General features: G+C 39.7%; 1 protein-coding gene across 3 annotated transcripts in view; it reads right to left on the bottom strand.

Moving 5' to 3' along the window:
* Positions 1-1,034: 1,034 nt before the first annotated feature.
* The window catches only part of LOC109066350 (glutamate receptor ionotropic, NMDA 2D-like), an 83,800-nt gene continuing 58,940 nt past the window's right edge, over positions 1,035-25,894 (bottom strand). Inside the window, exons 1-4 of one of the 3 annotated variants that reach the window (XM_042745726.1) lie at positions 15,802-16,193; positions 15,005-15,605; positions 5,002-5,268; positions 1,035-1,617 (exon numbers count right to left, since the gene is read on the bottom strand). In XM_042745726.1, the coding sequence (XP_042601660.1) occupies positions 1,285-1,617; positions 5,002-5,268; positions 15,005-15,559 (1,155 nt within the window). In that variant the 5' untranslated portion in view covers positions 15,560-15,605; positions 15,802-16,193 and the 3' untranslated portion in view covers positions 1,035-1,284. Of the gene's footprint in view, positions 1,618-5,001; positions 5,269-15,004; positions 15,606-15,801; positions 16,194-25,894 lie in introns of those variants that run through there. The other 2 variants (XM_042745725.1, XM_042745724.1) reach the window with 2 other exon arrangements.

Genomic DNA, 25,894 nt, shown 5'->3' with positions numbered 1-25,894 from the left:
ACACATGTTTCCCACAACTGTATGCACACTCGCTCCTTTGATAACTGCACGTCGTTTTGTCTGACTGTACATGTACCAGCAGCGTGCAGCACCTGCCGCCACGAAATTACATTATATTTGTCCCATATTGTCATTAATATACATACTGACTTCAGCTTGGACCACTAAATAAATAGACTGCTATTGCTATGTAAGTATGAGGGTTAGATTATTTAGTGTACAGGTCATTTCAGGAGTGATAAATAAAGTGATAGAAAATATTTATTTTCATGCATTTTAAATGTTTAAAAATGTGGAAACCACTCATTGCATCACACCATCTTCTGACTGCATTTGTATTTGTAAAATAGGGGATTTATGGAGTGTGTGTATACATGGTTATAAGTATAACAGTTTATATTTCATTAATTTAGGGAAATTAACAAGTGCCTTAGCCCTCAAGGGACTATTTGGCCAACCAGCTTATTCCTGCTTGAAAAGCAAAATGTTATTGATACTGTAAAAAACATCAACTTTGAAGCACATGCTGATTGATGGACTAGCAATACTCAACATTACTTACTACCTTCCAGCAACACTACATTCAATGAAAGTAAAATAGTAAAAAACATAATAATAGTTCATTTAAATGGAACTGGAACTGGAACCTGAAAATTTGTATACTGTAATATATGTTGAATTTTGACACTGCCAAACTTTAAATAAAGTTAACAGTAAGTAATAAACAGTATTGAGCACTGAGTAGTTGAGTATTCCGCATTTTTCCTTACCACTATTTTTTTCATAGTTGTTTAATGATTTTAATGGAACCGGAACCGGAATCGGAACTGGAACCATTAGGTGGAACCAGAACCGGAAAATTTCTAACGATTCCCAACCCTACTCCTAAATGTTTGCTTTTAGTGGATATCTGCATTTATTTACAGTCTTTCTCTGCTGAGAAAAGGACTTTAAAACCTGAAACACACATCTTAACCCAATCCAACTCATATTAGAAAGAGAAATGCCTCAAAATCTGTGCTGGTCAAGTGATTTTATGAGGTTTCAAAAGTTTGGGTGTCAGTACAATTTTTTTTTATTTTTAAGAAATTAAGGACCAGATTTACAAACAACTTGCGTCAGCGCAAACTGTCTTTCGGCGTTAAAAAAGTACTGTTAGGATTTACTAAAAACGCAAAATTTATGGGAGGAGAGTATTAAAATGATTGGAGAGCATAAGAGACAATAAAACATGAAAAATAACGTACCAACTACTTTTTGGATGAGACAGGGATGTAGATTTTCTCACCTGATTCTATCTGGTACCCTCTGTGTTTGATTTCCATCCATCACGCAGTTCCCAGCAAAGCTTGTCCCTCGAGCCCCGCCGTACTCTCTACGTAAAGCCATAGCACCGTGCGTCAATACTGACACACCCTTTGCAATTCGCCGTCGCGGCTCGTCCCTCCATCCCTGGGGTCGCACAGCAAACAGAGCCTTGGGTAGACCCTCAAGACCAAGTCCAGACAGAGCCGGGCCCACCGCAAACCACATATGTGAGGGAGTAGCCTGCCCTGATGCCCATGCAGCCTTAAAAATGTGCTCCGCCTCTTCCTGTGAGCAATATAGCAGTCGCACCTGTAAAGAGTGGCAGAGCAAGAAAGGAATAAGTATTCAAAAGGAACCAATTTTTCATTTTAAAGTCGACATAAAATCGAAATGTATTTACTTTATGCTCATTCATTTGTGCATAATGATGAAAATAAGAAAAAAATCATTGTAATGTTTAATGAAAATGCAGTATTTACACTTCTTTCTGATTAAATTTACTGATTACTCTAAAATGTCGCATTAAGAAAGACAAAGAAGGTCTGAGGTTTATAAAAATATCTTTGGTCATGAAAAGAATATTAAAGAATGTAATCTAGAAAATGGATATCATGCTGACTTTAAGTGACGGCAAAAATAAATAAATAAATAAACAAATTACAGTCATCAAGCCAAATATGCTCTTTCTGGCTGCTCATGATACTTGTATAATTTCAGAGATTGTCCTATCGGAACAGAGTGATCTGGTCAGCTTGTTATACATGTGCTAACTCGTGTTCTTCAATATCCTTAGCATGACCGAGGTTTTTTTTTTTGTTTTTAACCTCCTAAAAAGGGGGGAGGTGTGTACAGGGTTTTTTTTTTCATGTTTTTGAGAAAGGTGTGAGATGTGTGAGATATTTTGATTTTTTTTTTGTGTGGGGGTGTTTTTTTTTTTTTTTGCTGGAGATGGGTTGCTTATCCCACTTGTCGACATGTAGCAACGGGCTCCTGACAGGGAGATAAAACTACTCTTGAGGGTTGTTGACTGGTGACCTGCACTCCTCCAACAATTCCTACAGTATAACAACTGCAGCTAAAGTAGAAGTCTGGAATCAATAGACCTTCCAGCAGGGCAAGACTAGGCTCTGGCTACTGGACTACACCCCCAGATGTTTTTTCATTGGCCATGGGATTTATTATTTAGTTTCATGGGCAAAAATGAATGAAAATCCTTAAATATAAACATCTCCTTAAATACAATTCTGACACTTGCAGTTGATGACAATGCAAACTTTGACATGTTGGCACTGTAGATGGTTCCGTTCATTCCCATTTTAACATCAGAGGCCCAAGCACTGATATTCAAAATTGTGCAAAGCATGCAAAACTGTGACACAGGGTATTTAGGGTAGCAAAATTTTACCAGTTTTTTTTTTGACACTAAGTGAAAATGTTGAATTTTTTTTTAAAAAAGAGGGAAAAAAATCAATTGGTGAAACGTTAATACATTTTATTATTTGATAATTTACTGTAAATACTGCAATAATTATTCATATCAAAGCATATTTTACCTTTATAATTACATGGAATAACTGATTGAATAGGTACCTCTATAGAACAACATATTTTTTTTTTGTCACTAATATTTCTTACTAAAAAATTGTCTCACATTTTTGTATGTTCAAAATTTCAGGCCATGTAAGCATTTTCCCATCACTTGAATTGAATATCACTATGAATTGCATCAACTGGCTTTGACTAGCATTAATATGTAATTTTTCTGATATTTTCAGAGTATCACTGTTATTTGTTGTTTTTGACCCACATATAGTGAAAATTATTTATTAATTCATTGCTTTATACAGCTGTTGCAATTCTTCTACGCTGGGCCTCTGAGGGTTAAACACTTGTGAAGGAAGAATGTATTATTCATTCTGATAGCAGTTTTGATAATTTGACAATTTATCATCATGCTGGTCTTTTTGGTAAAGCTTATTAAAATAAAATAAAGCTAGTAAGCTTATGTTTCAAAGCAAATCACTGGAGGCAGAGTTTTTACATTTATAACAAAGCTCTCCGATAACATCTGCACTTTGATGTAGAGTGTGTCTGTTGGGCCCTTACAAAAACCAAAATGATGTTAAATCACTGCGAGAAAAAGCGAAAAAGTTCCTATCACATTACATCAAGCTGACCCCAATTTTTTCCTCGTTTTTTTTCCATGCGGGAACTGTGACAGGCACTTTGAATGTGCTTCTGTATCAGTCACTGATTAGGGTCTGAAAGTCTGGGTGCTTGGACACTGTGGAGAATTAATCAGTCAAGTTGTTGAACATCGAGGATGTCTGCTGGCATGGCCAGTCCTGTGGGGAATTGAGTTGGCCACCTTTGGGTCAGATGGAAACTGTCATTTAATGTCACGCTGCTCAGTAACATTAAGGATGCCATCTCCCCTTTCATAGGTCACGCAACCTCCTTCTCTTTGGGAGCCTTCACGTAAAGGCCAAAGAACGCAGGAGAGTGAGAGATTAAGAAGAACAAGCGTGGAACAGATACATGAGCGATGAGAGAGAAAGTTAATCGAGAAATCAAGCTGGGAATATGGAGGAATTGACTTATACAACGCATGAGGAGCTTTACCTTATGTTGCTGATTTTGGAGTGCTATGGAATAATTGCTCTGGGGCATTAGAGCTGTCTTTTCTCTTTTCGTTGTCATATTCATACTTCTATAATTAACCAAGACTGATTTGGTAATACAGTTGTTAATTGCACTGGCAGAGAAGCCACTTTGAATTAAAAAAAAGAGGGGGGGGGGGTGAAATATGAGCTGGTGGGAACGATAGTTCAGTGAAAGGAAATGAAAAAAAAAAGGGAAGAGAATGAACTGGACAATCGCAAGAGAGAGGAATGAGCTTCCAGTGCAGTTCACAAAATGTATTGGATTATATGATGATTCAAAAAAAATAACAGATTCAACAAGAATGTTATTTGTGAAAACTCTGGAGTTACCAAGATTTGGGTTTTTAAATGTGAGCTGTCCCAATTATAAATAAAAAAAGACACCAAAGAAACAAAGAAAGAAAGAAAAAAAGAAGAAAGAGGGATCTAAACATCAGCTCACATTAAAGATTCCTAGGTTTGAACCTGGAAATAAACATTTTATGATTTATATAAAGACGTAAAATGATGTTCAAGAAAATTAGATTTTGAGATTCGATTTGAATAAATAAATGTACGTCAAAACTTCTGGAATCTGGGATTTGAATTTGGAAATGAATCATTTTAGTATTTAAATAGTTTAATAAATAAAATCAATAATCCTGCACTATTTCTATATAACCAATCAACTGCAAGTAAAGTTGTAACACTGATCATGTGACTTCTTTGTACAGACACAATCAGATGCTCGTTTCCATTGAGGCTCAAGATGCTCTTTGATCATTCTCAGATCACACTGGAGAACATGATCATCAGGTTTTACACGAGCTTGTTGAGTTCAAGCAGCTGCTCGAGTGCTGCTATCATTAAAGCAAAAGAGAGACAAACCAAATACTATTCTGATATGTTTATTTTTAAACTAAAATGTTTGTGCTCATAATAACATTTTTAAATGAAACGTATTTAGTTACAAAAGCGCACAAAATAAAAGCATTTTTATGAGTGGTTTCAGACGTTCAGAATCAACTGAATTTATATTCCCACTCCTGACCTGTGCTTCATTCTCTTTCAGCAGCCTGCGTGTGCGAGCCCCTGCCGGGTCATCAGTCAGGTTGAGCATCACCACACTCTTTCTCTCCCAGCCGATGAAGGAGCCATCTATCATGCCTTCTACCATGGCCAGGAAGTCCTCATAGCCGTGGTGGCGTGTGGTAACCACAGAGAAAGCCGTCCAATCAAACTCCTCCAGAACTTCGAAAATAACCTCCAGCTGCAGGCCAGTGGAGCACAAGAACTGCAAGTAGACGGAGCCGCTCTCCTGAAAGAGCAAGAAAATGTGGGACATGGAGAAACTTCACAACATAGTATTTTGCATAAACAGAGGAACTTCTGAAAGGACTAGGGCATCTAAGATTCTAGTTTTAGTTCAGTCATCTACAAGCCCTTTGTTTCAGTATAGCTCATTCATCAGGCTTTTTCTCTTCCCTCCATTTACCCTCTGCTTCTTACTCATTCAGATCAATACAGTCATTCTTAATACCCACACAGCATGACGTAAAAGATTCATTGCTATTCATAAGCCTGTGTTTCAGGTGACATTAGTGTCCTTGGCTGCTTTAGGATTCGAAACAGTCAGGTCGGCTTTGCTTCAGCTCATCTCAGCATCTTTTTTTTCTATACCTCGGAAGGTGACCATTCCACTGTACAATCGAGGAGATTTATGACTCTGACATAAAGCCGTATTTCTGATAGTGAAAAATAGCAACGCTTAGTCTGACACTTGCTAATGCATCATAATCATGATCAAATATATCACGACTGTGGCATGACACCTGTTTCATGCCTGCTGGTGACACTGGCCATTAAATGAGAAAGTGTACCCCCTTTATAATTGAATTTATTTCTAGAAAATTCAGACGAGCTAAGTGTGACCTCTGTAGATCTTTGAAGGATCATTTCTGGGCAGATGCTTTGTGTATTCTACAGCTGCTAATTATAATTGCAGTGATGCAAATCATCATTTCCATGTTAAATCACTTACATCTGCACGTAAACAGCTTGATCTGAAAAAAAGTTTAGATTATAGAAAATATTTCAAGTGTATTAATGCCTTTAGAGAAGTTTACATTAAGAAACGTAAGTGTGAAGTGCTCTGCGAGAATGAGGGCTTTGTGTCAGTATGCTTAAAAAACCTGTGGGTTAAATATGCCTGTCTTACCTGCACTGTTTTTGGTATAGCTTCACTTAGAACTTCACTTCATTTGCTGGGTTTACACAAACATCAACCGTGACAGAGCGAGTGAAGAGATGTGACCATTCAAGATGGCTCCTGTTATAATAATTAAAGCTGTCACTGCACACAGCTACCATACAGATTTGTTGATCATAATGGAGGTGATTATACAACATATAGCGGTGTTACATCCATTTGTAAAAGTGAGTATTATCTTAGGTTTTCATATATTGAATTTGACTTGAGCACATATTTGCTGGTCCATAACATCTATATTTTTTTTCCACAGAATTTTTTTTTTAATTTGAAAGAGCCAAAGTGCTAATTTTATCTAAATGGTCTGAGTCATCTATGTATGAATTAATAATTCTGTGACTGAAAAAACAGCCTATTCAAGTTCATGGTTAATCAATTTATTTCTAGAGTTATAGAAAGATTAAAATAATAACCACTTTGAAGTCAAATCAACCCAGAATTCTAGTCAAAATGAGCTACCATCTGTGTTAAATGTGTAACCCAGCCTGCTGGGTAAATGAGCACCCCAACTTGTCGGATAAGATTAACACAGCATGTCTTTAGTCTATTATTTACCCAAATTGGCTTGTTTTTAACCCAGTATAGACACCTGACATAATGACACAACAAAATATCGGCCATGGCAACTACTAACAATTTGCAGTTGAACTCGCTGATGTAAAGTTTGTCTTTATCTAGAACAGTTTTCCCCATTACAAACACTTCCTATGCAAATAAGATCTCAATTAACTCCACAGTACTTTTCCCTTATGAATAATTTCCCTCTAGGCGTTACCTTGGCAATCTGGCAGTTTTTGTTTTTTCTATAATTACACCTACATTGTTAGTATATTCATGATACATACCTGTAAAATACATCTCTGTCAGCATTCAAGGCACTCAGCATGTTTTCTAACATGCTCATTACAACACAAACATGCAAAACAAGTGTACATACTGTGTGACCAAAGGATAAAGCCAGGCTATTATGTTGAGTCTTTCAAATAATAACCAGACATAGGACCTGCAAACCTGGTGAGGAGAAAAATGTCACGACTGCAGAGCATTAACCAGGCATAAAGGCTCACTTCCATTCTATATTTAAATGAAGATTAGCTTGTAAAAGCTCAAAGAGCTTACAGTAGTACTGTAACTTGCAGCAGTGAAGCACCTAAATGGGTCAGGTTATATTTTCCATGTTTCGACATTTCCTTCAACTCCACATTGGAATCAAATACCTTGATAAATTTGATACACCAAAATTGGAGCAGGTAAATATCTTTTATTATTTTTTACTGAGAGCGAGAGTGAAGGAGAGAGTCATTTCAGACCTTCCTGACGTACATATACAATGAAATTAAAATGTATAATGAAAAAAAATTATGATATTTACTGTATAATTGATGGTAAATATAGTTTTATTATTATTATTATTTACAAAAAAAAAAAAACAATAATGCTTTCCTTTTTTCCCCACTTAAATGCATTTGTTTAAAACTGAAGCAATAAGCATTTCTCTATTTCTTTTTCATTATTTTTGGAGGTGGGGGCTGAGTTGTCTGAGGTGTTTGTGCTTTGAAAAGAATCCCAGTACTAAGACTCCAGTCTCTTCTGATGCTGCAGCTTTGATTCGGCTGAAATCAATCTACATTGAGCACTTGAAACTGGATTTGCAGCATGCATTAAATGCATTGCAGGTGGGAAGATTTAGATTTAATTGCAAAACAATATACAGTATATTAAACACTACTAGATCAATTTCAGCTCTAAATGACCCCAGATGTAAATCTATATGTGCTAATGAAGTACCTTCTGTTAGCAATTACATTCTGTACATAGAGAATTGGAACAGCCTGCTATGCAACCTCTCAGCAGCCAAATAACACATTACAAACATTATATTTTGGGAAACATATAGATCAATTCTATATTGCTAAGAATATAAAATCAATGTTCTTTTTTTCTCTCAAAAATAACCTATTTAAATGTGACAGGATTTGTTTTTATTTGAACTCGATTGTTTTAGGAGTGGAAATTTAGATGCTTTGTGCCAATTTCTCACACATATCACATATAGGCAACTGAAGAGTCCAACAATCTAAACGGAACACTTACAGCTATTAATATATTTTTTACAGCTATATTAATCTTTTTTAACAATTACCCACTTGTAATCAGAGGTCACAATCTTTGAAATGACTCCACAGTGATACATTTAATGCTGTTGCTAGGGAGATTTGAAAGGCTTCAAGATGTATTGCATTCTTGTACGAATGTCACATATTTTATAGCATTGCATAGCAACCGAATCCTGCTGGTTTCATATGCGCACACTATACTTGAACCAGAAGTTGTGCACGTTCTAGCTTGTGTCCCTGAGATGGCAATAATCATCTGTACTGCATTATGTGCCATATTGAGGTCCAGATGGACTAAGTTATTTTATTTTATTCAAAGGCTCTCAGAGAATAAAATGGACCCTCGAAGGCTATGTTTAAAGATGACACCAAAAAATCTGCCTAAAACAGATGCAATATGCAATTCTACATTTATTTTTCACTCTTTTAGGGGGAGAGCGAATGCCTGAGGTGTTTGTGTTTTCAAAAGAATCCCAGTACTAACAGACTTCAGTCTCTTCTGATGCCGCAGCTTTGATTCGGCTGAAATCAATCTACAATGAGCACTTGAAACTGGATTTGCACTTGCAGCATTACATTTTGCAGCTCTGGCAGAGTGTGATGGGTGCCAAAACAGTGTCTGAAACATCTACTTTCTTCTCACACAGAAATATTTAACCACATGATGTAATTGATTACTGTCCTAATTAAACCAGTTAAGTGACTCCTTTGTGCCGTGCTCTGGTTGGCAGTTTGCGAAGAGGTAAAAGAAGTCTCTGGAGACATGGCCTGCGAGAGAGAGTTAACTCCATGGCTACAAACCCATGCTCTCACCAATCCACAACACATGAGCCTTTCTAAGTGTAGTTAATTAAAGCCTAAGCAAGCAAATGAAAATGTAATGTAATATTTTTCCACAGGAGAGAAATGCGGTGGTGGAGAGGCTGTCTCCCGAGTGTGAATAAAACAACATAGGTAGCCTGAAACTTATTCAAGTTTAATTGGTCATCTTAATTATGCTGAAATCTTATTAAGTAGTACGACACGGTGAATTTTTAGTCCACCATCACATGTACGGTTGCCGCAGAATGAATAATTTAAGTATGGATTTTTCCAAACAAGCTCAGGCGGTGTTTGTTCAAAAAAGGGGGGAAAGTGCGAAACAGACAGAGATTTTAAATATTGTAAATCCAGGGCATGTGTTGACAGCATGAGGCTTAAGTGACAAGAGAGACCTTCAAAAGGCCTCTGACTGAGTCATTTCTGACTATAATAGATGTACCGGATGTGTTTGTGTACGACAGAGAGGGTACAAAACCATCTTCACAAGATTTTCAGTTACTGATGGCACCTTACTATGGAAATACAATGTCATCTTAATACTGTACATACTTTTTTACATTTAGATTAAAGGTGCTTTAGTTGTTTTCTTTGGAATACATCAAATCAAATCACTAAAATGTGTGCTGAAATATCCTACCTGACAGCCCCAGGGTCTATAAACAGCAAAAATGAATTTGGGAGTTTCTAACACTTTTTAAGCCAATCAGAAATCCCCTCTGCATCTGAAATGTATTTAGAGGGGGTGATACAACTTAAAACGTCAAAGGTACAATTTTCTCAAGTTATGGTCAAATGATGGCGCATCACTTTCGCAAACATTTTGCATTTTTTCCTCTAAGCCATAACGTAGATAAATTCCAGTGTGTATAGGCACCATAACTCAAAAATTATTTACCATAACATTGGTAAAACATTTTACTATTGTACACAGGCCTCTTACACAACATTCTGTTCTGTTTACTGCCCATTCACTGTTTAAAAAAACCCCCGGGTGACCTGTATTGTTGACTAATGCTTAATACTTTGAATAATTACCCACTGTTTCACTAAAATTAGAAGAGGCATAACTGGGAGACTGCTCAGTGCTTTTCCAGGCCGCTGAGAGCAGTGTACATAGAGAGGACAACTGAGGTCATGGCTGAAAAATGACTAAATACTATTACATCTCTGGGGGAATGTGCTTTGTGCAGTCCACAAAAAAGAAAAAAAAAAAAGAATTAGGTCTAAAGAAAATGGTAATAAGCTTCAGGTTTTTTTTTTCAATTAGACTGCACCAAGGGGTCAGGGTTTGTCTGGTTACTCTAGTGCAGGCAGCACCTGCTAGATGATGTCATAACTACAAAAAACATCTTTCTCCATTGATGGCAATTTAGTATTTGTGGATTTCTAAGGGAATAAATTTTTTGTAAGCAACAAATAAACCACATTTTATAACAGAAATTCCACCTTTGCCCAATATGTTTTAAAAGTGCTCTCAAATTAACTTTTATTTTTGTGAAACTTACAATTTAAATGATGCAGAGGCACAGAGTTTCACAAACTTGTTGCACGAGTTCCACAACAAGAAACTTACAGAATGCTGACAGCAGGCTGAAAGAAATGGTTTTTAGCTTAAAAAGTTTCATATTAGTATTTTTCCCTCATACACACCTATTGTTTGGCTTCAGAAGACAATGATTCACCAACTAGGGTCGTATGGAGTACTGTCACGTTCATTTTGTGTGGTTTTTGAAGCATCAACTTTGAGGGACCAATGAAAGATGGTCTTTATGGACTTTAAAATATTTTATCATTTTATTATTACTTAAACTCTTCATTTGCTTTCAACGGAAGTAAGAAAATCATACACATCTGGATGAGGAAATAATGAGGAAATTCTAAGAAACAAAAATGTATTCTTTGTTCGCTCAAATGTAAGTAGTGATATAGCGGTATGAAAATTTCTTATCACGATTATAGTGACCAAAGTTATCACAGTAACCAGTATTATCACGGCGGGAGGTAAGTCACGCGGCGGCGGGCTTTGTGTTTACATTAATGATGTGGTGCCGCGATGCTGTTGTGGTCTGCAAACACTGCTCACCCCTGGTGGAGTTTGATTATTAAGTGCTGGCCGTTCTATCTGCTGAGGGAATATTCAGCCATACTGCTCGTTGCTGTATACATCCCTCCCAGCTCCAACAAAAACAACAGGAGTGAGGCACTGAATGAACTGTACCAGCACATCAGTGAGCAGCAGACAGCCCACCCTGATGCTTTTATCATCTTGGCTGGGGATTTTAACCACACAGACTTAAAGAGTGTGTTCCCAAAAATACACCAACACATAAACTTTTACAATACGGGGGAACAACACTTTGGACTTTGTTTACACAACCCAGAGAGGAGCTTACAAGGCCCTCCCCCACCTCGGTGCCTCAGAACACATCACTGTCATGCTAATGCCTGCATACAGACTGCTCGTTAAAGTCGCCAAACCAGTTCAGAAACAGATACAAGTATGTCCGGAAGGGTCGTCAGAGGCTCTTCAAGACTGTTTTGACACCACTGACTGGAATATGTTTAAGCAGGCTGCCACATACAATAACACCACAGACCTCCAAGAGTACTCAGAGACTGGAACTGCCTACATCACCAAGTGTATTGATGATGTAACATTAATTTTGACAATAAGAGTCCGGGCCAACCAGAAGCCGTCGATGACAGGGGAGGTCTACAGACTCCTGAAGACGCAGAATGCTGCCTTCAGAGCTGGAGATGAGGTGGGCCTGAGGACAACTAGGGCCAACCTGTCCCGCGGCATCAGAGAGGATAAGAGACAGTACACCATGAGGATAGCCCATCATTTCAGCGACAGCAGAGACACTCTGAGCCTGTGGCAGGGGATACAGACTATTACGAACTGCAAGCCCCCACCGGGGAACTGTGACAGCACCATCTCCCTGCTGAATGAGCTGAACGCCTTCTTCGCTCGCTTTGAGGCACAAAACAGCACCACTGAACAGAAGACTCCACCTCCTCCTGGCGACCAGGTGATGACGCTGACCCCAGACAGCGTGAGGAGAGCCTTCAGCAGGATCAATGCACGCAAAGCTCTGGGTCCTGACAACATTCCTGGGTGTGTACTGAGAGACTGTGCAGTGGAACTCACTGATGTCTTCACAGACATTTTCAACATCTCGCTTAGTCAGGCTGTTGTCCCCACATGCTTCAAAGTTACCACCATCATTCCAGTCCCGAAGAAGCCGTCTCCATCCTGTTTTAATGACTACCGTCCAGTTGCACTTACCCCTATTCTCATGAAGTGCTTTCAACAGCTAGTCATGCACCACATCAGGTCTGCCCTCCCCCCCTCCCTGGACTCCTTCCAGTTTGCATATCGGTCCAACCACTCGACCGATGATGCCATCGCCACTACCCTCCACTCAGCACTCACACATCTGGACAAAAAAAGACTCATACGTCAGAATGCTGTTCATAGACTTCATTCTACACAATCATCCCTCAACAGCTCATTCACAAACTGGTCCACCTAGGGCTCAACACTTCGCTGTGGAACTGGCTGTTGGACTTTCTGACTGGAAGACCTCAGGCAGTACGGGTCGGCAGCAACACATCCAGCACCGTCACACTGAACACTGGGGCCCCCCAAAGATGTGTGCTGAGCCCTCTCCTCTTCACTCTGCTGACCCGCGACCGCACACCGTCACACAACTCCAACCTCTTTATTAAGTTTGCGGATGACACGACTGTGGTAGGTCTCATTAGAAACAGAGATTAGACAAAATACAAGAGCGAGGTAAGATGCCTGGCCAGGTGGTGCAGTGACAACAATTTCTCTCTGAATGTCAAGAAGACAAAGGAGATTGTTGTTGACTTCAGGAGAGTGCACACTCAGCATGCTCCTCTGACCATCAACGGTGCGACTGTGGAGAGGGTGAGCAGCACCAAGTTCCTGGGTGTGCACATCATAGAGGACCTCTCCTGGACCGACAACACTGCAGCACTGGCCAAGAAAGCACAGCAGCGTCACTACTTCCTCTGCAAACTAAGAAGAGCCAGAGCCCCGGCCCCGGCCCCCATCATGTGCACCTTCTACAGAGGCACCATCGAGAGCATTCTGATGAGCTGCATCACTGTGTGGTATGGCCCCTGCAACGTGTCTTGCCGGAAGACCCTTCAAGGCATAGTGAGAGCAGGAGATTTATAAATCCGTCTCACCTGTAAAGCCCTCTGCATCACAGGTGATCCCACACACCCATCATACAGCTTCTTCAGTTAGCTGCCATCAGGGAGGAGACTGCGGAGTCTCCAGGCCAGGACCAGCAGACTTAAGGACAGCTTCATTCATCAGGCTGTCAGGAAGCTGAACTCCCTCCTGACCTTGCCCCCCTCCCCTCTTTATCCCCATGCACCACTGAACTCTGAACCTCAGTTCCCCCCCCCCCCCCCCCCCCCCCCCCCCCCCCCCCCCCCCCCCCCCCCCCCCCCCCCAGCTCCCACTAACACTCTGTGACCTGCACCAGACACTTTGTGCAGCATTTGTCTGCTCACTACCTCATTCAACTACCTCTTCTGTTAGTTTAAATGAAGAACTGTTCTCTGAGATTTTTGACACTTTATTCAGACTAAATAAGCTCTTGTGCACTACTATGATTATATTTGCACTGTTTGTTTTCTTAGCTGGTTTGCACTCTATCTGCCATGTGCCTCGCTCAAATTCGGTCTGTTTTTTTGCCAGACAAAAACTGCACACAGGCTAAATTTAAATGTATTTCTTTGTAAATTCACTCTCTGACACTAGGTAGCGCTTACGGAACAGCACAATTACAGCTGTTTCCCATAACCTCTGCGGACTAAGCAGCATTGCAATTAAGGGTGTACTCACACTAGGCACAGTTGCCTTGAACCGAGCCCGAGCATGATTATTTCCCCTCCCCACTCCCCCGCTGGCCTGCACTCACACTTGCACTAAACATTCCGGGCCGAAGCACGCTTACGTCATATATGAGATAACGGAGAAAACTGCTTTCACTAATATTCTGCCAAATAATTAATAATAATTAATTTATAATTTATGACTTGCATTGATTTTCATTTGTATGTATTAGAAAATTATTATTACGGAGGCAGCTGAAGTGCAAATTACATTTCCTGTTCATCAATAAGGTAAGAACCAGAGCCATTATAAACCTAATTATACTTGATTGAATTAAATTAACTGAAAAGTGTAATGTAGCAGTAGTAATAGAATATGTTTGCAGTCGTAATGATGACAGTAGCGCACACAAAATAATATCTGTTTTGTGCGGTTAGCGCTCACACTGCATGCATTCCGCGCCCAAGCCCAACTGAACCATGCCCTGGCCCACCTCTTCCAACCGGGCTAGGGTCGGCTAAACAAACCGCTGGACTAGGCATTTTGAACCATGCCCGAGCGCGTTTGACCCCCAAAACCCAGTTCGTTTGACTAGTGTGAGCGGTCCGTGCCGCGTTCGGGCATGGTTCAAAATGCCTAGTGTGAGTACACCCTAAGAACACTACTTTATTAGGTATTACATGGAGTGAAGATAAAATCAAATCTTTACTGAAGATAGCCAGAACCGTCAGAGTTACATTCATATAATTCATTCATTCGTATATTTATTTGTATAATTCCCTTAGCACTCTTTTAAAACTTTCTGCCATGTTTTCACAAAAAAACGAAACTACTCTGCATGCTGTGCGTTTTATTTAAATATGAAATGGTAATACTAACTGTGGGGAATTTTATCGTGATTTATTATCAAACCGGTAATCGTTCCATCCATAAATGTAAGCCAACAAGAATGAATCTTAACTCTTACCTGTGGCTCCCTCCCCAAGCCAGCACCTCCTCCCACAGCAATCACAGGCACTCCTGTCTGGGCCGAGACAAATTCAAGCATTGGTGCCAACGGTGCCCGGTTGGGTGGTGGTGGCTTCTCTTCCTCAAACACAAGGCCTTGTAGCGGAGTGGTAGCCAGTAACTCGCACAACTGTAGCAAGAGGCTCCCAGGACTGCTCTCGTTCACGGCCAGCCAGATCACGTTTGCGGGTCCCCATGGTGTCATCACGCTCTCACCCACCTGTCCCGACCAGGCCCGACTCAGAAAACCCGTCCCCGAGTTGCTGCTGCTGCTTGGCCCGGCACCAGAGCCGGAGCCCGCCGAAGAGGCGCCGCCCACACCCCCCACCCCGGCGCTCGTTTCCGGGAGGTGGGAGGAGCCGGAGTGGACCACAGCGATGTTGACTCCGCCCGAAGCCCCTCCAGAGTCCCTCTCTCTCTCCCGGGGGCGGAGCAGCAGTGGGGGGGAGGGCTGGGCCGGCCCAGTGCACGCCAACACAGCCAATAAGAACGAAAAGGCAGGCCTCGCCGCCATGACACAGCCAGAGAGTCACTTGGGTGGGTAGTACTTTATGCAGGACCTTGAGGGAGAAAAGAAAGAAGAACTGTAAGAAACACCGTAACTGAACTGAACAGAGGGAAAACATGAAAGGCAAGCCATCAGCATACAGTCCATCAGCATCAATTAGGACGCCACCAGATACCAAGATACATTAACCTGGCAGAGGTAGTTTAGTCCCTGCACGGGGATTGGAGAAGAAAGCTAACACATCTCACCTCCCTGAACCCCACCATTCCACAGGGAACATGGGAAATCATTACTCCTGCTGCACTGATTCATGCGTTAGATCCTTCAACGCAGGAGAGAGTCTCGATTCTCCGATATAAATCTGCCTGGTCGCAAAGCATCCATCCCTGCCTGAGTAGATTCAGAACAGATTGAGTAAATAAAAGTGAATATAAAGAAGAACAGAGGGGATGAGGCCACCCTCCACGCCTTTTGTTTGTGTTCCTCGCACAATGAGCGAAAAAGCGAGAGCACACAAGAATGAGAGAGGGAGGGAGAGACAGTGCGCTTGTGCTGATACAAATGGCAGGCCATGTAAGCGCCAGCAACACCATGAATCATTTTCAAGTCACTTTGTACGCCAGCCATCAAAACCTACCCACCCATCCCTCCGCCTTCGCTGTAGACGTGCACATACACACTCTCTTTAATTAACCTCCCACTAAACACACTTATTTACACACAAACAATGTGTATGTGAGCGCATAGACAGGCAATAGTGTGATATTCCGTGTGATGTATAGCACAAGCATACTTATATTCACATATTAAGTAAAGCACTGACTCAGGGCTTGGCAGCACATTCACACACCCACAAACGCAAATGCACATCTATCGATCTGTCATACTGGCTACATTTCAGCGCCAGAGCAGCTAATGTCATAGCTTTGAACCAGAAGGCACGCTGACGTCATAATTTCTTCTCTCATTTCCCTCCTTCTCTCTCCCCCATTAATTCTCCTTGTGGTTCTTTTGACACTGGGGAAAAAGACACACAGAATGGGGGATTAAGACTTGAGAAAGCAAGATCCGTTTGGGAAAGACCAATAGGCAGAGAAGAGGGGGTGAAAAAAATGAAAGAGATGTGGACGTTTGGATGGGAGCAGAGTGTGTTAAGTGGGAATGAAGAAAAAGGGTGGAAACGATGGGAGCAAAGGAGGTAAAAAAAAAAGAGAAATATTTAAGAGCGAGTTCATTAACGTTAATGACAGATACCTAAAGGGGAGTTTTGAGTAAAGGCGAAAGGGCCTATCAGAGGGTCTGCTGCATAATTCAGCACATCATTACAGCATTCACATCGGCCTATAGGCAAAGACTGCAGTGGCGAGTAAGGGGGAAATACTGCGCACTAAATGGAAGAACACAAACAAAATTTAGTTATGTCTAGAGCACAGCACTTCAAGTGGATGGCAAAGGGCTATAGGTTTCAGTTCTCATTTGGTGTGTTGAAATCCAAAGGGATTGCGGACCAGAAAAGGTGACTTCTTTGTGCATCAAGCATAAAAATCCATTAAAATTATAATTCCGCTTCAAAGAAATACGAAGTAACGGATGGATAAGAAAACAATAACCCATACAGTAGACCAAATCTAGATAGGAACATCTGTTCTGGATAGTTAACTATGATTATAAATGAAGCTGTGGAGGTATAAAGCTCTTTATGCTTGATTCAAATGGGTTATTAGTAAGAGAGTGCAAAAAAAAAAAAAAAAAAAAAAAAAAAAACACAGTAGAGCAGGAGGTCCAACACATACCTCAGGCAACATCATCAGACATACTTCTAAACATGAAGTAAATTGAAAAGGAGGTTAAATATTTGTTAAGTTAAATATTTATAGGCACTATAGATATTTCCAAAGCTGTTTTTTTTTTTAAATATCAGGCTAACATGACAAAGTAATTATGGGCAATTATGAACTCTGTAAAGGTGCAAGTGTCAAAAATGTTAAGATTGGTTTGTATACAGCAAGGAGCTGCATGACTTCTCTTGAAAATGAGGTTGAGGGTTCTTGTCATTTAGGTTGTGGTTGTGCCCTCAGGAGTCATGCAACATGACTCTGAAAAACAATTTTTAATATGCAAAAATAATGAAAACAATTACTTTAAGATGTTACTGTATTTCATTCAAACAGTTAATTTTCCATGTTTTCTTTGTAAAAGTCTATTTTTCATTTTAAATATACGTTCATGCATATATAAGACTCATGCATAGCCAACAATGTTACATCAGCAGTGCGGAATGTAAATAAGTAATGGTCATTTTTTATTTGACGACATGCTCATAAGTGTGTATATCACACTCTTACTCTAGGCAAAAACTAAGATGATGGACAAAACGGCAAGATATTATTCTGTTTGCCCTTAAAGACTTTCTGAAGATGAGCTTGAAGAGTGGGCTGCTTTTGATTCTGGAAGACTGAATTCAGCTGCAATATCGACAATGAAACCAGACAACAGTTCAAGCCTTTCGAAACAGAATTGAAAGGCTTTAAGACAGTACAGTACATTGCTCCAAGTTCATAAATATTAATTTATTCAATATGAATAATGATTTGAAATGTCCTTGAAATAGATTTGCAAAACCAAAAAGGTAAAGCAAACATTGTTCCCTATTTTTATGAGCATTTAAAAGCATGTTGCCACATGTTGATGATGGAAGGGCTTCGGCACATCAGAAAATAGTGTGAAAGCAGAACAGAGGGGAACAACTGAAATTGGTTATGGACTGAAGCAATCGTACAAAGTGTGAAAACACTCAAAGTCAGGCAATTTGGCCAGTCACTGCCTCTGTGAGTGGCCGTCTGGTGATTAAGACCGTGCTGATAACACAGACGTCACAAATGTGATTCTGGGCATGACTGACACATAAACTGGGGAGTTTCTAAGTGAAGCCTAACACAATCAAGTCTTTCATCAGGACACTTAATACCGTGTTGCTCTAGGGAAACAGCTCCTGCCATTTGTGTAGAATAGTAGAAATCGTTACTTGCTAAATGACAAGTAACCTTCATGAAAGCACACTGGCGACTAAACTTGCACAGAAATTAAAATGCCACCAAACAGAAACTTTACAATCATTTAGTAAACAAAATGATATTTTTTTTTCTATTGCACTTCAGAAAATATACATTGCTTAAAGCTAGATGTTGTGACAAAGCAGCTGCTGAAAGACAAAGAGAAATTCATGCTGCTAAACAAGCTTTAAATATGTCATACTCCAGTCTCAGAACAAGCCACAGGTCTAAAATAAATCAGCTACCACCCCACAATTTATAGTCTTATTCAAATTATGCTACTTTAGGATATAATAAAAATGTAAATGGGATTCTTAAGGGATAGTATGCAATTTTACCTTCCCCTGTGGGGTATTGTTGGGTGAGTTCATGTTGTTTCCCCAAGAGTATGATGGCAATAAATATTTCACTCTCGACACACAGGTCGCACAGTGCAAATCCCTTCAGGGTTTATAAGTAGAATTGACTCATTCTGGGGCGAGTGGCCTCATGATGAAATGAGTCAAAAAAAAAATGTCTTGAGATTTCTGTGGCGTACTGTAAAGGCAATAAACATTTTCTGCATGGTGACCACATCTTAGCACATCACTGCTCTCCAATATGTACTGTAGAGACAGTTTCTTGGGCTCAAGAAGCTGAACCAATAATCTTAAGCAAAGTAATCTGAAGCAAAATTTTCCAAACTAGCATTTCTACAAAAAGCTTCATGAGATAATAATACAGAGGTTCATGAGAGAAAAATTAGGAATAGAACTAATTTCTCAATACGATTTGATTCCAATTCATTTGAGCATATTTCAGGTATAAATGCTTCTGTTGTGTACATATGAGAAGTAAAAGATCATAATTTTAGATCCAATATTGGGGTTGCTGAAATAAAGGCTGCATTTAATCAGAATTCTTTTTTCACCCTGTTATAACTGTTTATTGTTTGTTTTTGAATCTTACCATTTCAATAAATTTTTTGATCCAGGTAAGGAAAAAAATCTAAAACAGTGGTTCTCAATTTTGGTCACTGTTCTGCACATTTTGTCTCACACACCCAAACGCTTTCTCCTAATGAGCTGATGATCTGAATTAGATGCATTAAATAAGGAAAACATACAATGTGCACAGCAGTCGGTCCCTAAGGCTGTAGTTGAGAACCACTGGTCCAAAGGATACTTATGATTCAAATCTTATGTTCAACTGACTCTGTTCATTACACAAATTTGCTGTGTGACTTCAGAAGACTTGGAACGTGTAAGTTGTTTGAAACACTTTCATAATTCTTTTATGGTGCTTCTTTTATCATTTTGGAGCTTGACAGCCCCAGCCTCAATTTACTTTTAATATATGGAAAGGAGTGATGGCAGGATATTCTTAAAAACTTACCACTAAAGAAAAAGAAAACAACAACACAGAGATTTGGAACGACATGAGGGTGCGTAAATAATGACAAAATTTCAGAACTGTTCTTTTAGTCTTTCAGAACTACACCAAACAAGATAAACTGGAACTTGTCAAGGGAACTGAAGGGCAAAAATCAAATAAGAGCTACTCGCTGCTCAACATGCAGGTTCTTTTCAGCGTGGTTCAGCTTGAGGTACTTGTGTACATGGCAGTAAATTTGTGGAGCTCTGTATCCGACTGACTGACTCTGAGAAATTGACTGGCTTGGAATCCGTTCTCCTAGTCCTCATGACTTGCCAGCATGCTTATGACTTGGCATATCCTAGAAAAACAAGATCTATTCACAAAGCTTTGCTCTTTTAGTCACAGGTATTCTACATCCAAAATTGCGCACTTTTCAAAGCAATTTGTGCTTCTGTGAATGTCTAAAGTTAAGTACAGTGCTTTAACAAGCATTGGTTGTGCCTTTGTTATCTGCAGAGCAACCTCTGTGTTTTTTTTTTTTTTTTTTTTTTTGTAAAAAAAAATTGCTTTACTCACAGCTTTGGTAAATGCTGGCTCTTCGGGCATTTTCATGTTAATAATGCACCTTTAAATAACATTCTCGCTAAATGACATCTCTGGGATCGTTCACTCTTCAGCTGTGCCCTCATCCCTCCACCTCAAGAGGATTTTGCTGCAGGTAAATTTACAGCAGCGCACTTTCATCAGTCTTGAATGACTGTAAAAATCATTCAGTGCTCCTCAATGAACCCCTATAAATATTCTGGTATGGCACCGTAGCATCTGTGCGCTGGGTTTTGAGTAGCTTGCAAATTTCTTCTTACATGTGCAAGTTGCTTGTTTGGGGAAAAAATGGAGGGCTGAACAGATGGTCACTTGTTCAGATCATAGGTCTGCAGTGCAGTGGTTTCCAGAGAGAAGCACTTATCCGAAATGACTCTCTTGGGGGAAAAATAAATAAATATATAAGAGATGCTAATCCGGGTAGCCCCATGGCATGCATCAGCATCTGAAAAAGCCTACCATGAACCCCTTCCTTGCCATTTCCAATGTCTTGGCAGTATTGACTTCAACATCTTCAATATCAAAGCCTCTTTTTTGTGAAAGACCTGTATGTTGTGTAAGCCACCATCCCTACAGGTCTTTTTTGTTGTTGTTGTTGCTGCAAGGGATGTGGGTAGATCACTGTCTGCGTTGTGCAGCGCTGTCTAACATGCGGTCGTCTGTGATTCGGACATGGAGTTGAGTTATGGCGGAGTCCGCTGTGTCTCATCTAACAGCACGAGCCCTTCATCATTCACAGCTCATGGCACAGGTTTTTACAAAGACTTCTCTGGATCCATTCAACAAACAATGTTAAACCAACAGCCATAACCCATTTATTTCTGAGTGAAATCAGATATTTAACAAACAAAAAAAAATTATATTTTAAAAATAAAGGTGCCAGGATGAACTAAAATTGGATTTAAGCAGCAAGACCATAGAATAGTGTTTCTCTAAAAGATTTGAAATTTAAAGGACTCATGACTATAACAAATGTGACCCTGGACCACAAAACCAGTCATAAGGGTCATTTTTTAAAAATCAATAGGTATGCATCATCTGAAAGCTGAGTAAATATGCTTTCCATTGATATATGGTTTGTTAGGATAGGACAATATTTGGCTGAGATACAACTATTTGAATATCTGGAATCTGAGGGTGTAAAAAAATCAAAATACTGAGTACAAGTATAAGGGCCTTCAAGAGTTCCAGGAGAGGAAGAACAAACTGAAATCATTCTGGCCCACTGGCCCAAAAAAGTTTGAGAACCACTGCCATAGAAGAACCATTTTTGGTACCCCAAAGAAACATTCAACGAAGGAGAAGCATTTTTGCCCATTTTGTCACTCTTAAAAATAAAGGCTCTTTGTTGGCATTGTGGTTCAGTTAACAACCTTTAATGTCAATGGACTGGAAAAAGATTCATTAAATTATTAAAAGGTTCTTCACACTAAGAGAATCAAAAATGGTTCTTCTACGGCACTGCTATTAAAACCCCTATTAGTTCATCCCGGAACCTTTATTTTTAAGAGTGAGAACATTTTGTGCAATAGGAAGGTTCACAGAATGTTAAAGTTTCTTCATGGAAGAATACTTTCCCACAAAGAATGATTCGAAAACTTTTATTCTTATCAGTGAAGGGCAGGACTCAATTTAATTCAGTGGAACTGATTAGATTTGAAAAGTGGGCGTTACATATCAGAATGGGGTCAGGTGGAAGAGGTCAAAAAAATAAGAGGAACTGGCTGCATCAACTGAAAAGAAGCCGTTTCAGAGGTGGAGCAGAGGTTATTACATTTTGATGAAAGAATCCAAAGAAAATATGAACAAAAAAAAATATTTTTTTCTTTTGAATAACATGCATCAGTGAGTTATGCAAAATATGAGCAGAAATGTGTATCAAGAAAGTAAATAAGGTCAGTTTTGATTTCATGTTGACTTTAACAAAGACGGATCCCACTGCCCTTTCCAACAGTTCCTATTTCGCAACGCATAAGCCTATATGTGGTTACAACACAGAGTTCAGAGTCATATTATTGTAAAATGCAATACATGAGAAAATGTCCACCCACGGTCACTCCAGAGGTCACAGAGTCCGCCACCATCTCCTGAACGCCTCCGCATAGGAAAGTTTTAATGACATAATAATATGCAATACCTTGAAAACCTGCTGTTAATTACTTTGGATAATTAGCAGAGCAGAGACCCCATTCATTGAATACATTACAGAGAGGAACCTTGACGTAAGCCGTCATCCCCTCGGTCTTGCTAGTGCAAAAGAGCACGCACAAGTGCTCTCTGCGCGGTGCAATAACCTTCTCTGTGGAAAAGGATACTATAGTGAGATGTTATCTTTGAATTCACAATCAAGCTGAAGATCCCCTCCCAAAAAAAACATCCTCTTAGCAACATCTTCCACAACCTCGACCCAAAAGAAAGGAGGAGAAAAGTGAAGAAAAACAAATTAAATTCTGTCAAGAAGACCAAACTGCTTTTCACGGCACTGCAGGGCCCCTGCTCTGACAGAGATGGAATTTCATGCAGCTAAAGATGGCTTCCTCTCACTCAAGCCCAGCCTTGTCCCTCGCAACAGGGGTGACACTCCGTATGCTACACACACCTAAAAAATACTAATTCATATGCCAATGTGCCAGTCTGCTTCAGAGTACCTCCATCCATATGCAACAGGCACTAATTTCAGAGCATGCCTCAACACACAAACCCATTTTTACAGTGTTAAATTAATATTTAATCGCATATTTGTTTTGCGTACGATAATGCCATCATTAGTTCCTTTGGTGCAAATTGGCATTTCTCTTTCAGAGACCCACCTGGCAAAATCAGTCCTGTCATTTCATGAAACGACATCTTCATTCAGTGTTCCACGCAGTTTGGCACAAGTCCACCGGCGTAAAGAGCACGGAATTGCAATTTATTGCACCACAGATGCATTACTTCAAGCATATTCTTCAAGAGCGTGTCGCTGCGAGAGAGCAGATTGTACCTGAGAACCAGCAAGCCCCAAAGCAAGATGAAGTCAAAGGAGGCAAAATATAAAACGATACACTGAAGGTAAAAGAATGCCTTAGTTTAGGCACTGGTGCAATCTTTTGTATCCACAAAAGGACGACGTGATGAAAAAAAAAATGTTGTTGTAAATGAAGTGTTAAAAAACCAAAAGGAAAAAAGGGTGTTACGGTATCTGTGAGGCTCCAAGCATATGAATCGACAGATGCCAGCCGGCTCTGCTGTATTCTGCAACAAGGGGAAAGTAATCAACAGTCATCACTGTGACCTTGTTTCCAGTGTTCTTAACAATCATTTAGTTAATTAGATTTAAAAGAGGCTTGGGAAAATGAGGGCGAAATTCAGCAAGGCTGTATTTTAAAGGAAATTACAGATTACAAAAGGTGAAAGAGGTTGCGAGCAGAAAGAAAGGGTGAAAGCAAAAGATATAGGCCACAGACAGGGAGGAACAGACATACCAAAAAAAAAAAAAAAGTGAGCGAGTGAGGGGGAAAAAAACCAAGAGAAGAGGAACAAGAAATATGAGGACAGACCAAGGACAGTAGCAAGGTCTGATACAGGAAAGAAAAACAAGCAAAAATAATATGCAAGAAGAATGCTAACAAACCTCTGTTTCCTACCTTTTCCCATGCAAGTGTTTCCTGTGTTTCTTAACAGGGCTTAAATGGATTCAGTATTCTCTTTCTGTTTTTTTTTTTTTTTATATATATTGCAGTCCCATTTGCCTGAGCTAATGAGTTGATATTTAGCTGGCTCAGACACAGGCTCTTAAAGAGAGCTGCTGGGAATTGCAGGCCGGCCGGGGGCCTCAGGGCCCACTCCACCATGCAGATGGAACTCTCACACTTTAAACAGGGTCAGTCACTGCTTTACAAACACCACATCATTTCAAAATTTAGCAAAAAAAAAAAAAAAAAAAAAAAAAATCCTTCAAGGTGAACCGCAATCACCACATGTTGAGCTTCCTTATACAGCTGACATTATATCTGAGAAATAGACAAAAATAGTGCCAACTAACTTCAGGATTTAATGAACATTTCCTTTTTTTTTTAAAATATGCAACCTTTAATTAAAACTGAGTGAACCTCACAAAATCTAGAACATGCCCGATTTCATATTTCACACCAAAACAGAAAAGGAATAAAATTTTACATAAAGCAAATTATCACACACACGCTTGAGGCATTCGGCCAATCACAAAGCACAGGATAGCTGTCCAATCAGAGCACACCTCACAAAGCTCAAAGATGAGCTTTGTAAAAAAACGATGCGTTTCAGGAGGCGGGGCATAAAGGAGAACAATAATGTACAGTATGTGGAAAATAATGTGTTTTTTGAACCTTAAACCGCATAAACACATTTCATTACACCAAATACACAAAATAATGTTCTTTTTAGCAACATCATATGACCCCTTTAAATAAGTCATGTATTTTACAGAAATCCCATTTTTGTTCTGGCATCATTAAAATGAGGTGTTAGTGCTCTTCACAGATCATGCACATAACAAGGTTCAAAAGCAACTTGGCAAAAAATACTACTACTTTTGACATCCCTACTCCCTACTTTAATATGATCTATCAAATCTGTTGTCTTCATTTGGATGCCTAATGAGCCTTGTATTGAATGATATCACTATTTTAAAACTATGCCTAATGTGCTATCTGCACTGTTGCTTTTATCGCCTTGCTCATCTTTATCCACTAATAAACACAAAATGCATGCACGCTTCATAGATAACTATGACTGCATCATTAATAAATTAGCTGTACCCATTTATGGGTTCTGCAGCTAGATTAGAGATGCCACTGAATCTGGAACAGTGCCATCAATGAGAGTTATATATCTTTGTTATGTTTGGCTGTAACATTAAATTTACTGATGGCCTGCCAGTAGCCTACCATCTCGGTTCGGTGACCTGAAGCGATAACTTTCCCGGCATCATCGAAGTGGGTTGTCTCGCTCACTGGTGTATGAAACTGGCAGCTGCTCAGTTAGAATTCCTACAAACTGAGATTCGTACAAATTCAACATTGCAGTGAGAGCTCTGTGAATTTTTAAAAAAGACAAAATGGTCAGATTCATCACAAATATTGGTTAAACAAAAAGGTTTTCTTGACAAGCACACATTTCCCAAATTACAAAGCATTCAATACATGGACATAAAAATCAAGAAGACAAGATTTGGCACAATCAGTATGCACCCCAGTGTCTTCATACAAAAGTGAATCTACCTCGGACTTTAGTGATTGATGTGCTCTCCACTTAAGCCTTGATTGACTGATGGCATTAGAGCGAGTAATGCATGTTAAGATAAAGCCAA

This window comes from Cyprinus carpio, chromosome B19 (assembly GCF_018340385.1).
Source record: "Cyprinus carpio isolate SPL01 chromosome B19, ASM1834038v1, whole genome shotgun sequence".
Lineage (NCBI taxonomy): Eukaryota > Metazoa > Chordata > Actinopteri > Cypriniformes > Cyprinidae > Cyprinus > Cyprinus carpio.
The sequence above is the reverse complement of the archived record's forward strand: the minus strand, read 5'-3'. Positions and strand labels throughout refer to the sequence as shown.